This window comes from Morone saxatilis, unplaced genomic scaffold (assembly GCF_004916995.1).
Source record: "Morone saxatilis isolate NCDOM2014 unplaced genomic scaffold, NCSU_SB_2.0 Contig23, whole genome shotgun sequence".
Lineage (NCBI taxonomy): Eukaryota > Metazoa > Chordata > Actinopteri > Moronidae > Morone > Morone saxatilis.
The window spans coordinates 11,973,280-11,989,886 of NW_023339796.1; the positions used below are offsets into that span (position 1 = coordinate 11,973,280).

Here is a 16,607-nt window from a genome sequence, read left to right on the forward strand (position 1 = left end):
TTTTTTTTTTTTTTGGTTCCAGCTTTCCCGACTCTCTGGGAGTCCACCTTCGGTCAACAGGACACTCTCAGCCAATCACAGGCGGCGTTGTATTCGAGCGGGCCAATCAGGTGCGACGTTACAAAAAGTCGCCACTGCACTGTTAAAAGGTGGTGTTTTCCAACCGCTTCAGTTTAGTTCATGGAGTCGAGGGCACACGGAGACACTTTGTCGGTATAACTAACGCAGACGTCCACATCTCAGGGTTTTCACAATCAACACCCCCCCCTCCACACCTCCCCGGTTTCGTTTCATTTAAACAAGTTCTGAACCGGGAGTCACATGTTCTGGTTCAAAGTGAGGTCGAGCAGGGCTGGCATGTGGATGGCAGTGGATGTGGAATGTGAGTTCACACATACCACACAGAATATAATCTTTACTCCCCAAAGCAGATTATTCAAATTAAATGCTGGTCCTTCACTGCACACAATCTTTAAACAGATTGTAGCCGTTGACTAAAATAAATGCTCAGATTCTCAGGGCCCTGACAAATGTCCCTTTTATTCCCACCCAACATAAGGGACCACCTGTTCTTGGGATTGGCAGCTTTTGTTGCAGAGGTCAGTTTAGGGAGGAGACTTTCACAAAGCTGTCCTGTCCAGCCAGTTTCTACTTTCAGTGGCTCCGCTGTGGATATGAGACTTCTTGAGTGTTTTTTTATTTGACCTAGGCCTACTTCTTTGCATTTCACTACATTTCAGAGGAACATATTAGTTTTCCTCCACACTTACTTTACAGCTGTTATTACGGTTTTATTTGCAAGTTCACATACAAAACATATGATCAGTTTATAATCTATGATGTATGGTGTATACACTACTAAAAGTTGCTAAACTTACACAACCTACAACAGTAAAACTACAATATCCTACTACAAATAGAACATTTTCTTCATTTAAGTAATTTTTTTTGTAATACTTGTGTTCTTTTAAGTAAGGTTGCAGACTTCTACTACTTCTTCCACACTACTGACAAAAAGTACTGACTAAAACCTAGGACGGTAATAATATAATCTTATTTGAGTACTTCATCAAGTCATTAATTCTTGGAGCGAAAGGTCAGAGAGTCAATTCACCGTAATCCCCAGCAGACCTCAGTACCAAGGAAAGAAACGTTTTTGTCTTTATGGCACTTTGTGTTCCCTGTTTAAAGACTGGGAGTCATATGTCAGGTGTATACAAAGAGGAAAGCAGCTCAACACAACGGACTCTCTTTTGTTCCTTTTTACTAGTTCATTGGCACTGTACCTATTTTTTTTTTAAAAACCAATGTGGCCTGATGTTTTCAAGATGTGATACTCTAAAAAACACAAAGATAGCATTATACACCAGTTAACAGTTTTGGAAACAGGAGTCCTTAGAGGACAGTTTTTTTGTATTATTGACTTCACCAGTACGTTCAACATCCCAGCAGACTAAGACACTTCATTCAACATTATTTTACGATGTCTTGGAGCCCTTCTTTATATTATTAACCTAAGAAAATCGTGAGGTCAACGCCATTTTAAAGACATTTTATCAACATCTGAAAATGCATTTCCTAAATCAACAGAGGATGTGAGACAACAGAACACAGACATGTTAAAAATACTTTAGTGATATGTTAAATTATAAAAGGAAATACAGAAACAGAGTATCCCACTACACTTCAAATACTAAAAAAAAAAAAAGAGGTAGTTAGCACATTGAGTGTTTACAGAACTACTTTGTTTGCCCCTGAGCAGTAAAAGTGACAGCAGGAGAACTAACTAAAGAAACTTTAAAAAGGCAATGAACCCGGGAAGAGAATGTAAACTTCTATCACTAATTTCCTAATAAAAAAAACTCCCTTTTCCTTTGTTACTTTGCTAATCACAGACTTAAAAATCACATTCATACAGGATTATCAGAGTCTTAACATTGCATAAAAGGTGGCATTTTTGTTAGAGTCAAACTGACAAAGGCAGTAGCATTAAACACTTCCCATGTGAATTAGTTCGGTAAACACAAAGAATAAATGGTAAAGCATGGGCTAGCTTTGCTAAAATTACCAGTGTAATGTCCATGTCTATTGTTAAAACAAATGTTTCACTGAAGGAATGTTATAACAAAACAGGGATGCTTGTGATCAAATGTCACCATAGCAGCTGTAAGTGAATGACACCTCCCGGGGAATATGTTCAGGCTTGCTGTTAGATGACATCTGTGTGACAGTCGGCTTTTTTTTTTTTAAACTTTGTATTTCGTCTTCCCACTTTCACTGATCACACAGATATGCTAAAAGGGGAGAAAGGAAAACTACAGTCAAAAGGCAAAATATGATAAAATGTCAATTTGATGCATGTATGATGGTCAATGTTACTAGACACTCATTATGACCTCTTCCTCTAAACAGAGTCACTGTTGTCTGACTTACATTGAGGTCTCTGAAATACTCATTGTAGTCTAAGGCATAGCCAACCACAAACCGATTGGGTATCTCAAAGCCGACATCTGAAATCAAAGAGAAACATTAATTTCAAGTATTTTCACAGTCCACTGACTCACTGACTAACAAGCTGCAACAATTGTTTTAACTGTGAAGGAACCACTGACTCAGATACAGATAAAAGGGTTGGTCAGGTACATACAGTCAGGAAGACATGCTGAGTTGTGTGGGACTCTCTTTACCAGCAATCTGGGGAACATAAAAGCAGACATTATCATTAGATAACGCTTTCTATATGTCACGCAGGATGTCAAGGAGTAGTACTCTTTTAAACACTGGTAGCTGAAACCTGCGTCACTTATTCTTCCTTTGTCTCTCCCTCTCTCAGTCTAGACTGGAAGGCGGAAATTGAGTGATTCACAAAGCAGCACAACTAGGCTGGTTTTGTTTTTGAGGTCCTTACAGCCAAAGCTTACCCTGCTACTTTGATCATTTTGGGCCTGAAGGCTTCAACATGCTTCAGGAGAGTCTTCATTGTCTTTCCGGTGCCTACAATGGCCTGTAAGGGAAAGATAGAAAAACTGGATTGAGAGAGAAAGAGATTGCCAATAAAGAAATGCAGACCAAAGCAGATTCAACTCACACTGGAGTAAAAGTGAAAAGGAACTTACATTACATAACTGTTAATGCTAAAAATGACTAAGAAGGGGAGTTTATCATGGGATGTTTTAAGCCTCTGATCTCTTGCGTTAGAAAGAGGTAAAAGTAGTGGTGGAACGAAGCCACAGAAGTATGCTTTGTCATCTTTGTCATCCAGATGTAGGTCAGCATGCCCTTCATATAGCTTGTCCTTACACACTCACGTTAAACATTTTTCACTTTTGACAGGATAGGAGCAGAGGGAAAAAGCAGGTGGAGAGAGTGTCCAGTTACTCATGGAGAATGCTACTTCTTAACTTAAATATTACTTGTGTAGTTGTATGAAAAACTACACAAATAATAAAAAAGAATAACAAATGTAGCTTTCAGCTTTTTATTTTTCCTTTCATTTTGTTTTGAAATGTTGTTCAAATGCATTCCTTTGCCATATGTAAATCACTTTAAGCTGCATCTGTTTGAAAGCTATTACACAAATAAACTCACATATGGTCACCATTCAAACAGGGATCAAACAGGGACAATTGAACTTTTTTCCTCAGTGTCCCGCAGCTGTCCTGAATTCTACTTTCGACTGTCCAAATCTTGACAACCATTATTCCAAACATACGTTCTTTTTTCCTAATGTAGTATATATTACGAATAATAATATAATATGATATATAGTTTAATAATTTTGTTTCAGTAACTGAATAAAAAAAACTCTAATAAATCACTGTAGATGAGTGGCCACAATCAATTTTCATTATTTTTGGTTGAGTTACTGTTTTTCTTCTTTATTTCTAACTGTTTGATCGATAAATTCTGCAGTGCAAATGCTGACCTGTTTCTGTTTGGGATACAGCGATACTAATAATAATCTCAAACTCAACTCACTCCAGGGATATTGAATATTTGAAGTGAAAAAGTTTAAATCTACAAAGGGACGGAGAAGATCAAACAAACTATTTAAATATTTACATGCTCAAACTAACTATTTACATATAGGCTATAGGAACACCCTAATCCAGAGGCCCCACACGCCACCACACCTACTGACTGCATGCACATGCCGCAAAGATGAGTGACTTATTGCTGTGGACTGCAATTACTCTGAGCAGCATGAATGGGAATGGATTACAATATACTATATTATAATAAATTATAAAATGGATATTCCATGATGCATAAATGTAATAATTTCTCTACTAAATTTGCCCAGACACTGTATCTTTGTGTCCAATAGCAGGTGCTATTTTTATTGTCCCAGTGAAAACAGCACATCCTTAATTTCAAGCACTACATTCATCCTGATTAAAACCATTTCAGTGAAAATATATCCTGTTTCCCTCTGACTGTCCAACAGTCATCTTGACTGTGATGTGTAATTCTTGCCCATCCAACTGTGATGTTTCATCATTATTTCATTTTAGAAAATTGTAAAGACAAGTACATAAAACCGTTATTGGATTACAGTATCTGAAGTACTTAAACCTGAATTATTTGTTTCTTGGCCTCTTGGAGACAGCGAAACAAATTGTAAACACAACATCGACATATTAATATTATCACCATATATATTTGAACATCCATATGCAGCGAAAACAACGTAAAACCACCACAAAAAGCTGAAAGATGCAAAAACGCTCCTTAGACCAAATCTTGGTGGATTCATCACTATGAACAACCCCATGATCGGAGCAGGCTTATTTTATAATTTCCAATCCTTTGTAAAACTGCAACATTTTAAAACACTTGTGATACCGATTAAAGAATCAAAGAAAATACAACACCCTCAAAAAGGATTGATTTGAAATTCTACAATAAAGAAATTTATTGTAGAATATTTCTATTATTATATTGTTAAATACTGCCATTGTCAATGAATGACTGCATGGCCATAATCCCAGATGTTTGAGCACTGACTAATGATAGTTGTTTCAAAGTATTTACATACAGGAAGTAACCATTACTGAATAACCATACTGATTTCTTTCCTCTAAATGTCATCTCTTCCTTAGTGCACCTCCTCCCAATACATGATGACACAATTATTGTGCTAAAGTAAAGTAAAGTTTATGATCATGTTGGAATAAACAGCTCAATTATCTGGGACAGCCAATTAAAAAGTTTCCTCATGTTGAACTCTTGCAGAAGAGGAAAAAAAAAAAACTTTAAATGGCTCCTCTTGACCTGGATATCCGACCACGGCAAGAAATACAATAGGCCCATTTGGTGAGAAGGAAAAACAGAGAAGCAAAAAAATGGTTGACTCACCTCCACGATCAGTACGTTCTAATGAAAGCATGTTGGGGAGAGAAGAGAGGGAAGGAAACAAACAATTATTTTAGGATAGGAGTAGATAAGAAACTGTTGCATCTTCTGAACAACCACACACACATTCCAAGATAACTCAGATAAATGTAAAACTATGTAGCTGTAAAGCAGCAGCAAACAATGCACTTAAATAACAGTGACAAAGGACTTTTGAATAAAGGTTAACCTGTGCAAGTTTATTTAAGAACTACATGCAAAACGAATCTAAAAAAAGAAATGATCTATGCGAGTATGATTAAAAAAAGAGAAACATCCTGACTGAAAATATTTTCATCCTGCAGTCCTTCTTTGAAGGTCGCGCTGAAATAGCTGAGATTCTGCAAATGTTTGTCTAATCAACTGGAGACAACTGGGCACTATTTGCGTGCATTAAGAGTCACAATTGAAGCTTCAGTTAAACTTAGTTAGGTCAAGATAATAAGACTAACTTTAACTGCCATTTTACTGTATGCACTTTAGTCTACTTTTCAAACAAAGGATTCAGCCAAGCATGTAGTCATGCTTTGTTCAGAGCTCATTATTCATCCATATTTATTTCGAGTGCAGTAATCCCTGGAGAAATATAAAAGAAATAGGCTATATATTAAAGTTCATACAGAACAGGGAAGCTACTGTCTGTCAGGAAGGCAAAGATGTGACATTAACTATGTAATATGTTCCTTGTCACACATTAGTTCACTTCTTCCAGTAAAACATCGCAGCATTCTGTTAGAAACAGGCGACTAAATTTAGTTGTACATCACGGGGAGCTCAGGGATTTCACAAGCACACTTTAAATACTGTGAGCAACGCAGCCAGCAGTGACTCAAGCTTACTACCTCATATCCTATTCATGTTTCAGGCATTTATGCCACGCCTGACTACAGGGTATATCAGTGTGTGTGTGTGTGTGTGTGCACGCGCTCAGCTAAGAGGTGTGTGTGACTGAGTGTTCAGATCAGCTGATTTCTATTACATAAAAAGACTCTCAATGACTTTTGACTACTGTAGTCGTGGTTGAGTAATTCATCCCTGCGCACGCACACAAACACACACACACATATATGCACAGATGTGTTGAGAGAAAAAATAAGTGTTTCTGCACACTCTTTCACAGACACAGTACAATATCTACATCAGCTGAAGAAACACCTAGACATAAACTACAAATCTGATCTCATGTGGAATTGTGAACATCAGTTGTGTTCATAAGGACTAAACAATTAATCAATTAACTCAGAAGAGCAGTGTTGTTTTAATTAATGCTATGAGCAAATAACTTAATTAACTAACTAATTTTGATACTTGATCAATCGTTGAAGTCGTTTTTCAAGCTAAAATGGTCAAACATTCTCTGGATCCAGCTTTTTCAATGTAAGCATTTGCTGCTTTTCTCTGTCTTATGTGATATTAAAAAGATTGTCTTTGGGTTTGTCAGACGAAAATAGCAAATTGAAGACGTCTCCTTGGTTCTCCTGGATATTGTAGGATGGGCATTTTTCATACATTTCTGATGAGATTTTTATAAAATAATAGGCAGAATATGAATTAGTTGCAGCCCCAGTGCAAAAGCAGTGCAATTCTTTAACCATTTTTGCTTGGGAATCCTTAACTCGAAGCCCACCTGCTACTCCTTGTCATATGTTCAATCAAAGGGTGATTCTTAGTTTCATAATTAAACTGAGAAATGATCTAATTAATTTAAATATTTTTTAGAGGCTTAAAGTACTGTGAAGTATTAAGATTACAGAGAAATAATAACAAGATCATTTTGTGTAAGAGAAGGATTTTTGTTTTATTTTAAACTGTCCATTCGTCTTGTGACAACCCCCAAATTGGGAATCAGGCTGGAAATTTCACCTTTAGTAAATAGTATCCACTCTGTCAGATCCGGTAACAGTCAGCGCACGCACACACACACACACACACACCTAACCACACCTACACATTCTCCAGTCCAGTGATTGTACTGATTTTGATTTCATGATAACAATACAAGCAGACGAGTGATTGAGTAACTAGACCACTGTCCCCCTGATAGCAAGTATATCCTCCCATTTACACTGATATCCTCCACAGAGATAAAGTGGAAGAGGCCTTTAAACAATTACATTACAACAGTTGGTATCTGATCACCGCTGGGTTTGTCAGAAACTGCCATCTTTGATCTCCTTTACAGAAGCACTGAACCATTTCCTCAGGATGGAGAGGGAGAAAGCAGATTAGTGGGAAGGCTGCCCTCTTGAGGCTGCCTTCTATCAATACCCACAATCCTCACCTGTCAGTGTTTGTTTTACTGTAATAGAGCTTATAATAATGTTTCACTGGACTCAGATTCTGTTCTTTATTAAAGTGTAGGGGGGATTTCAATGGTGTATATAAAAAAATATTACCTTTCCGGCTAAAAAAGACAAATCTTCTGCTCCGACTATGTGAAGATCCTCTGTTGACTGGTCATTCTGAGGAAATAAAATACAGTTTTAAAAGGTTTTTTTTATGTTAAAAAAAAAGTAAAAAATATGTCATCCTGAAAAATGTGGTTGTGTTACTAATTTTAAAAGATGTGATTCCTTCTTTGACACAATGTCACTTAGTAAAGTACATTATTTTGCCTTTCCATGGAATTTTTCATAAAGACTGCGATATGTATGTGCAGGAATCACCTCTAGACTTGATACAAACGATGTATTTAAGGTCAAAGTGGATTTTATAGCACAGCGTAATCACATGATATCATCGGTATACGCATTTCAAAGTCTCCTTTGCCTGAGCTTCATGGGGTCTTCATGAAAACAGCACATTCAAGTCGAACTTACACAAAGATACCACTGTCATAATGCTGTACAAAACATAACTCACAATCTTCTGACTAAGTCATGGGACTCAGTACCATCATGATTGATAATCTTAAGCATGAAGAGAGCCTCTTCATTCTCACACATGCCACTTCAGTCAAACTGTCAGCGTCTGAGTGCTGCCTGTGCAGCAGCGGGCAGAGGCTCACCAGGTAGCTCTTGAGGCGGATGAAGTGGACCCTCATAGGGATTGTGCGGTTGGAGTTGCGACTAAGGGCCTTGATCCTGTCCACCAGGTCGGCACAGAACTGGTAGCCTCCTTTCAGCACACACAGCACCGCGATGTCATGGTCCCCCAGGTCATCCATGATGTTTCGAGCCAGACGTTCTGTCCTGTAAACGTGAAATATTAACTTCTTCCTTAACTCTGTAAAGAAATGTTGCGTGTCTTGCCTCACAGAAGTCAAGCTCACAGCTGCGAGTGATTTATGTTTACTATAAAAACCCTCCAAGAGTTTACATCCGCCATGTTTTGTTGTTTCAGTGACATGAACAAATTTCAATGTGATTTGGTGGAAGGGTAGGCCACAGGCTAAAAAACAACTGTTTTTGGTGTTGATCTAGGAACTAAAACAATCCAATATTCAACTTATACAAGTGTGATGTAGAAAACCAGCCCCCAGGACACATATGCAGAAAATGGACTTTAAAGTGAAGCAGGAGACATCTTGTGTACAGCAGGAAAACTTAAACATCAACAAAATTGCATATTCATAGATTCATAGAACTGGATGGGTTTTTTTTCCAGGTCGAGGGAGGAGATGCTTTTTTAAGGATGTTAATGTGGAAATTATACTTTTGTTGCGGAAAAAACTATGAGATGAGAGACACATTATTGTTCCAAGCAGAATATTTGTATACATGTTTTAAAACATATCTGGACAGGATCTTTAACTATGCAAGTCGGAGCGTTTTTTAATGTTTTTACTACAGCTGAGTAATATTGGACTTCAGGGGACATTATTATAATATGAATGTTGTGTTACTGTTTGTAGGCCTAATGAAGGTCAAAGTCCATTCACTGGAAATTAATCTGCAACTATTTTGATATTCCTAAGCAAAAAAACATACATACACATCTTACATATTAAGATTTGATGGCTTTCTTTGTCATACATGATAGTAAATTGGATACATTTGAGTGTTGCACTGTTGGTCAGACAAACAAGACATGTGAAGATCTATTATATCATTATTTTCAAACATTATATACACAAAACAATTAGCATAGAAAAAAATTGGCAGATTAATCAATAATACTGAGCATTATTAAGAAATGTATTGTTCTTCTTTTTACATGTGAAGAGTTTTGTCTCAAAACTGTTTCCTTGTTCAATAGGACACAGCTAATTACATTGGACATTGATTCAATATGTGGTTTTGCAAACGTGTGCCATATAGTGATGTTACTAATGAAAAATAATGAATTAGTATTCTTATTTTGATTTCAACATTGTCACAAAGCCTTATACCGCTGTACCACATGTACCTTACATATCCCATTACTGTCTACTATTGTGCATTGTGATGCAGATTAGGCATTGGGATGATAATTATCCTGGCCAAAATAAGTATACTTAAAATTCTTGAAATGCCCCAAAAACATACAGGAATCACTTCACTTTACATTTTGTTTAGAAACAAATTGCATTACTGATAGGACACCTCAAACAGGAACCTTTCACTGTTTTTGTGGGGGATGCTACAGGCAGGCTGAGCCTTCAGCCATGATGACAGGGTTAGGATTCAGGAATAATCAGGAAATCAGTAGAGAATTTTAGATTAATGAGCTGGACAGCTTTTTAAAGTCACTTGTAAAGATATTCATGATTATCCCAATAATAGAAATGTACCACAATTGACTTATCTGAGTGCTTTTTATCTTGATATTGTACATTGTCCCATCCTATATAATCTATAAATTATAATCAAAATGACATTAACTATGGGAAATTGTGTGGCATGTCACTATCAGAATGCTTTGATCTGTTTGTGAGTGGTTGTTGGTTTTGTGTGTGCTTCTCAGCTTTACAGTGATCATTCCATAGAAGAAAAATACCAACAGTTTCATACCACAAAATGAAACAAATGATAAATTATGTCCTAAAATTTCCCCAAATCCCTCAGATCTGTCAAAGGACCCCGTGTAGCTTTCATGCAGCCTCAGAGGAATCGCAGCAGAAACGAATGGGAAGCTCAAACAGTAATTTGTTAGGCAGCAGAACTTTAGTTAGTTTGGTGTTGTACCTGTCCATAATCACGCCGTGCGGAATGATGACACAGTCTAAATCTCCGGAGTAGTGAGCCGGATAGCTGAAGAGGTCTAAACTGTAGCCAGGCCAGTCATCGTTTATCTGGGAGGAAAAGGATAAATATTATGTTGCAGTATACGCAGCACTGCTGAGTCTACAAGCAGTAAAACACCAAAACACGACCTTTATTACTGTGTCGCACCAAATCAGCCTGAGAGACATGTGGCCCTGAAGGAAATAAATCTACAAGGTGCGTAAATGTGCCCGAATGCGCAGCAGCAGCAGCAGCAGCAGCCTGTGCATCCATGAATCAGTAAACTTTTTTTCCGCCATGGAGCACTTGTCCTGCATTCCCTGTCGTGTGTTTTCCCCTTGAATTACCACAATCCCGCCGCTTTTTCCTTCGGCAACGTCTGCCATGTTGTTTTCCGCCGATACAAAAAAAAAAGGGGCTCCTGTCCGAGGAAAGTGGTAATACAAGCTTTCACTGGAATTTGGCACCGTGACGAGAGAGGAGGAGCATCGCGGTGGAGAAACAGAACAGTTTGCCCCCCCTCTGTGTTGTGTTATACGGCACTGCTGCCACCAGGGACAACATAACACCTCCTGTACGTGTTACTGCAGCCACACAGTCACAAGTTAGGGCCATAGAGTCTAACTTTTAGTTTGAATGCATGAAGAAGTAGAAAAGGATTGGCACTGCCATATGGTAAAAGTAAGTAGAAGAACCCATTATGTAGAATGGCTAGTTTCATAATAATGTATTTTATATTATTGGATTATAATTATTGATGTAATAATGTGTACATCACTTGAAGCTGCTAAAGATGGAGCTAATTTTACTTTTTTAAACTACTTTATGTCTGCTAGGTAGCTTGGGGAAGTATTATCTTGAAATGAAATATTACATCACAATTTATTTATCGCTTATATTTTATTATTAATCTGAATCTGCAAAGTAACTAGTAACTGAAGTTGTCAAATGAATGTAGCACAGTAAAACGTATTTGCATAGAAATATGAAGTAGCAGAAAATGTCAAGTAAAGTGCAAGTAAATACAGTACTTGAAGTGTCCAAAATAATAATACATATATATATATATACATATACATACAGCTGTGTAAAAGACACAACAACACATCATACATTTAGAAGCTGTTATGTTTTGGGTGTACAATCTTAATCTACAGCTGCTGAGAAATAAATATATTAAAGAAGTACAATTTACCTCTGAAACTAGTACTTCAAACAAAGACATCATTCAGCTATCACTGCTGAATGAAACAATGCACGATGCAAATGTGAGAATGATGAATCATGTTTATTTTTGTAAACTGCATGATGCCATGATGAACACAGACACACACAGAGGGAGGGAGAGAGAGAGAGGGAGGGAGAGATCAGCAGGAAAGGCAAGCAGCAGACTAAGTCATCACCCCAGGGACATTACAATTACATTGTAGAGTTATGCAAGTGAAAAAAAACAAAATGAGGGAAAAGAAGAATACCAGCAGAATAGTTTTAATTCAGGGCCAATAAAACATCACACAATTTCAAGTAGGCAATACTGTCTTTAATTTAAATATCCCCTTTATCATGTGGAAAATATGAAATGTGCTAACATCGCCACCTTGTGGAGAGGAACAGACACTTCTGGCCCCATTTGTACACCTCTTTTGTTCACATCAAATCAATTGTTTGTAATCTAATTTAATATTCTCACATTTGCCAGTCATACACCCTCTTGAACTGATCTTATCTGCCAAAGCAAGAGAAAAGAAAGACTTGACGGCCCTGTTATTTAACAGAATCGGATGCCACACCCATTGTCCTTTGCACAATATAATCTGTGTCTGCATGACAGTGTGTAAATGAGTGAATTTTTGAGGAGCCACCCATGTGGTCAGTCAGTCCAGCAGCAGCAGCAGCAGCAGGGTCTGGGCTGTTGTGTCACTGCACATTAGAGCAGTCTGCTGGGCTCTGTTGAGAGGGTGAGACAAGGTGTCTGGGCCACCCACCCATTCTCTTCCTCGGCAGCTGTAATTATAAACAGTGGTACAATGACAGCTGGGGAGGCAGATGTCAACAACAGCAACATTAGATTTCAATCAGCCTGCACAGTGTCAACACTCCTGAGGAATGAGGAGGTGTAAAAAAATAAATTTAAAAAAAAAACGAAAAAAGCTGCGTGACAAAATCCCTTTAAAAATGCCAGTAAACACTTATTATTCTCTGCGCAACTTATTTCACAAGATGTTTTTGTTTCAGATAATAACGCAGCAGGCTTTGGTGTTGTGATTGTGGATGAAGTCTTGTCAGATTGTTTTTGATGCCCTCTCTGTGTGGTGAGAGCAGGCCCGGCTCCTTCGCTGCCCTCCAGGCGCCGGGGAGCAGTCTGGCTTTGGCATTTCACACTCGCTCAGCAGTCAAGGCCTGTGACCGTCCGCAGACTCTACAGCCAACTGCTCCCTTGTACCCTCGGCCCTGTTGTTTGGCCAATTATGAATATTCAGCTGCTATGAAAGTAATTCTGTCAGACATGCAACTGTCCAGCCAGATAGTGTCAGCAGTGTTGCTGGTAGTATTTGAAGGGAGAATCGCAAAAGGATGTGACCATTCTTCTCCTTTACTAACAGAGTTTGGTATGTATGGAGGCATAAAACTGTAAGATGACCTAAATACAGTATATTGGATATTTCTTTCTTTCTTTGTCTACAAAGTTTGATACAGATTATTACTGTGATGGACCTCCATTGTTTTCAAAAGCTATCCACAATGTTCAAGAAAATGGGCTCTATAGTTTATTTTAAATCAATCCCACTTACAGTAATCCGCCCTGCTGCTGTAAATACTCACAGGAAGAGCATCAAATGTGTATTAGTCCACACATGAAAATAGTTCCTAACAAATACAGTATTTGGGCTTGTTTGAGTGATGTTTGCTAAAAAGATAATTGAGCTTTTAGGAAAAATGCAATATATATTAAATATTTTTTTATCTTCAGTGAGAACAAAGTAGTTTGGGAGTGAGTATTGTACGACAGACTTTTTTTGTTTTAGTCTTTACATGGTGTTTGTTGACAGTGCCATAAATATATATATACTTATTCTTTAAGTAAAATTAATAATTTACTGTATCACTATGGTCATGCATTGCTTTATAAATATTCAGAATTTAAAATAAATACATTTAAGTTGTTTTGAATAGATTTGTTGGCTAAAGTAGTCAGATGCGAATACGAAAGCTTCTCCAAAGGCAGTGATATCTGTCAAACTGCTACTCTGAAAACATGACAAACGTAACATAAACTTGATTTTGATTTAGCGTGTTTCAGTGTGTTGTCTGAGTACATGTACACTAACATGTTGGATAGGAGCCATAATGTAAGGCAGGGACACCCAGAGTCATAAAAGGGTTGATGTCTACTGGCAGTCACTAACCTTGGTTGACTGTCAGTTATCACAACAGTGACTGCGATCACCATCGAGCCACTGATGCCTTCGCGTGATGCTGAGTCTTTGCTCTCTCGTAAACTCCACAATAAAAGATGCCGATGTCGAATCTTGCTGTATTACATATTATTTTTTAATGTGTTGAAAACCCTTTCCAACATAGCAAGTCAAGCACAATGGTGCACATAAACACATGTTGAAAGTTCATGAGCTAATTCACAAGAGTAGGAAAGCAAAAAAAAAAAGTAATAGCCTACATTAAGCATACCATAAAAAAACATAACAAAATACAAAAAACAAATAGGCCACACAACATAAAAAGTGTCTATAAACAAGGTTAGACTGCTCAGAAAACACATTATTTGACATAATGACTTGTCCCTTCTTTAGTGCTTAATGGTTAACATTTACAATGCTCATAAATGTTTGATACTGAAAAAAAATCAGTTTGATAGTACTGAGACAAGCATGAATTCAAATGTCTACATTTGTTTTGGTGTCAATTCTAGGGTTACTAAAGCAGTACCAGCAGAATAATATACTGACTTCAATGATTTATATGTAAATAAACGCCCAGAAGAGGACAACAATTCATCAAAATGTGGAACGCAACATTATCTTTACATCAAAGTGCCCTCGTTAGAGCAGAGCAGCAGTTCAGGTACATCCAGATGCTTTTTTCATGGCGATGATCAGTGGCTCCATGCTAAAGCATCTCTGGACCTGTGCTGTAGATTCAGGAGCAAGGATCCACTGTGTGAGCGCGTAAAACTCTATTAACATAATGACTTCCCTGTTTAAGTGGATTGTGGTTCATGTATTGAAAAACAAACTCAGTTACAGACGTTCTTGACAAACTTTCTTTTCTGCAGAAAGTGATATTTCTTTCTTGTATTTCTCTCAACGAGACGGTATTGTTCACTCGATTGTAGCACCAGAGCTAAATGACAGAAGATGGCAATTTGAATGAGTAGAAAAAGACATAATGCTGTATATATTTGCTGAAAGAATATATTATAACTGACTTCATGATAGCACACCTTTTTTCTTGACAGTTTTGATTTGGTTACATCAGCATTTTGGTATCGTCGAAAACTTTTCTTCTGTAGTGGTGGTGGGAAACAATACAAATATCATAAAGGTTTCAAGTAAATTTAAAAAAAAAAAGTTTTCTCCTTGTCCAGCATAGATCAACAAAATTCCTGTTTTTCTCATTGCATCAGTGAATCCTGCAATTCTGTGACTGTCACTCTACCAATATGCTGCAGAACCAAAACCAACAGAGTGAAAAATAATTAGCTTTTAAGTTGATATATCCTCCATCTTAATGAATGATGTCAAGCTTGTCCGATTTGATGACAAGTATTTATTTATTGTTTTACAGATAACATACTTCACAGGGTTACCTTAGAGGTAAAATCTCCTGACAGAACTCTGTTTTGACTTGTCGAAGACAGAGGGGAAGATGATGAACATACTTTTATCAAGCACACATTGTAAACAACTGAGCAATATTTAAGTCTAAATGGCGTACCATAGAATAGGTGAGAGACAACAAAATGTAAGTAAGAAGATGTGCCTCTTGCTTGCAAAGACAAAAGTTTCATTTTTACAAAACAAATAATGGTCACTGACATATTTTTTCTACTTTTTTAAGTGGCTGAGAGGTAGAATGAAGTATTTTCAGTTAAAACCAATGATTTGATTTATTTACTTTATCATATCATTTTATCATTATGAGTGAAAACATTATGAGTGAATGAGTAACCCCAGCCCCCTCAATATAATGTGAAATCTGTACAAACGTCTCCATGGATTGCGATATTGTTTGGACTTTTATTGTGAAACTTTGTGTTTGTATCCCAAATGTCCAACGTTATAAGCAGAGGAAATATCTATTTTTTTTCTGGTTAGGATTTTCACAGTACCTCTCCAAACTGTGGGACAGAGATCTCCTTTGTTTAATACTGTGAATAGCAAGGTCAGTCCATGTGGTTTTGTAGATAAGGTGTGGAGATGGATATATTCAGTTGGAAGTATCCGAATGAACGCTCCCGGGTCCTTCTGTGGGCGATGTCACTGACGAAGGAGTCGGAGCATCTTGCCAGCCACCATTTGTCTGTGTAGATAAGACAGGAAATTGTTAGTATCATGGTAATACATTATACCATAGTATATAATATCGGTGTCTTTAGGTTAACAATATTAAAGATATTCATTAAAATAAATGTCTGGGAGATCACTATCTATCCCCGAATGAGGTAACACAGTGCTCATAGAACCTATAGCCCACTGATACAAGTATTGAAAGTCTTATATGTTTGTATTATTAAGAAACTGGGTCGGTGGTACTGTCTGTACTGCTAATACAAACATTTCTTACTGCTGCAGCTTCACAAAAATAGCATTTAACTGGCAAAACTCAAGCTGACTTTTATCATGAAATAGTCACAAGGAATTCAATGTGTTTGTCAATGAGATTAGCACTGACCACTATCGTTCATCAAAAATGCCTCTACAAAGCAAGACAACGGTCATTTTCGACATTTTTTGACAGCGGATCAGTTTGAAGTATTGCAGCGGGTAATGGAACAAGAAGGAGCAGCCACAGTGAGCTGTTAGATGAAGAGCTGCAGGCGACAGGCTGCAC

The 16,607-nt window shown here is 37.4% G+C and overlaps 2 protein-coding genes across 5 annotated transcripts in view; both read right to left on the reverse strand.

Moving 5' to 3' along the window:
• Window positions 1-1,613: 1,613 nt before the first annotated feature.
• On the reverse strand, window positions 1,614-11,043 carry prtfdc1b (phosphoribosyl transferase domain containing 1b). The gene is made up of 9 exons (XM_035670048.1): window positions 10,886-11,043; window positions 10,500-10,606; window positions 8,402-8,585; window positions 7,791-7,856; window positions 5,359-5,376; window positions 2,922-3,004; window positions 2,648-2,694; window positions 2,434-2,510; window positions 1,614-2,294 (listed from the first exon to the last, which is right to left on the reverse strand). The coding sequence occupies exons 1-9, from the start codon at window positions 10,922-10,924 to the stop codon at window positions 2,247-2,249; spliced, it is 669 nt and encodes a 222-aa protein (XP_035525941.1). The 5' UTR covers window positions 10,925-11,043; the 3' UTR covers window positions 1,614-2,246.
• A 4,260-nt stretch (window positions 11,044-15,303) lies between these two features.
• Window positions 15,304-16,607, reverse strand: part of LOC118334863 (pre-B-cell leukemia transcription factor 1) — a 50,401-nt gene continuing 49,097 nt past the window's right edge. For all 4 annotated transcript variants that reach the window (XR_004797035.1, XM_035670938.1, XM_035670937.1 and 1 more), the window contains one exon: window positions 15,304-16,076. Coding sequence is in view for 2 of the 4 variants with exons in the window: in XM_035670937.1 (XP_035526830.1) it covers window positions 15,984-16,076 (93 nt within the window). In the remaining 2 variants the exon portion in view is untranslated. The remainder of the gene's footprint in view (window positions 16,077-16,607) is intronic.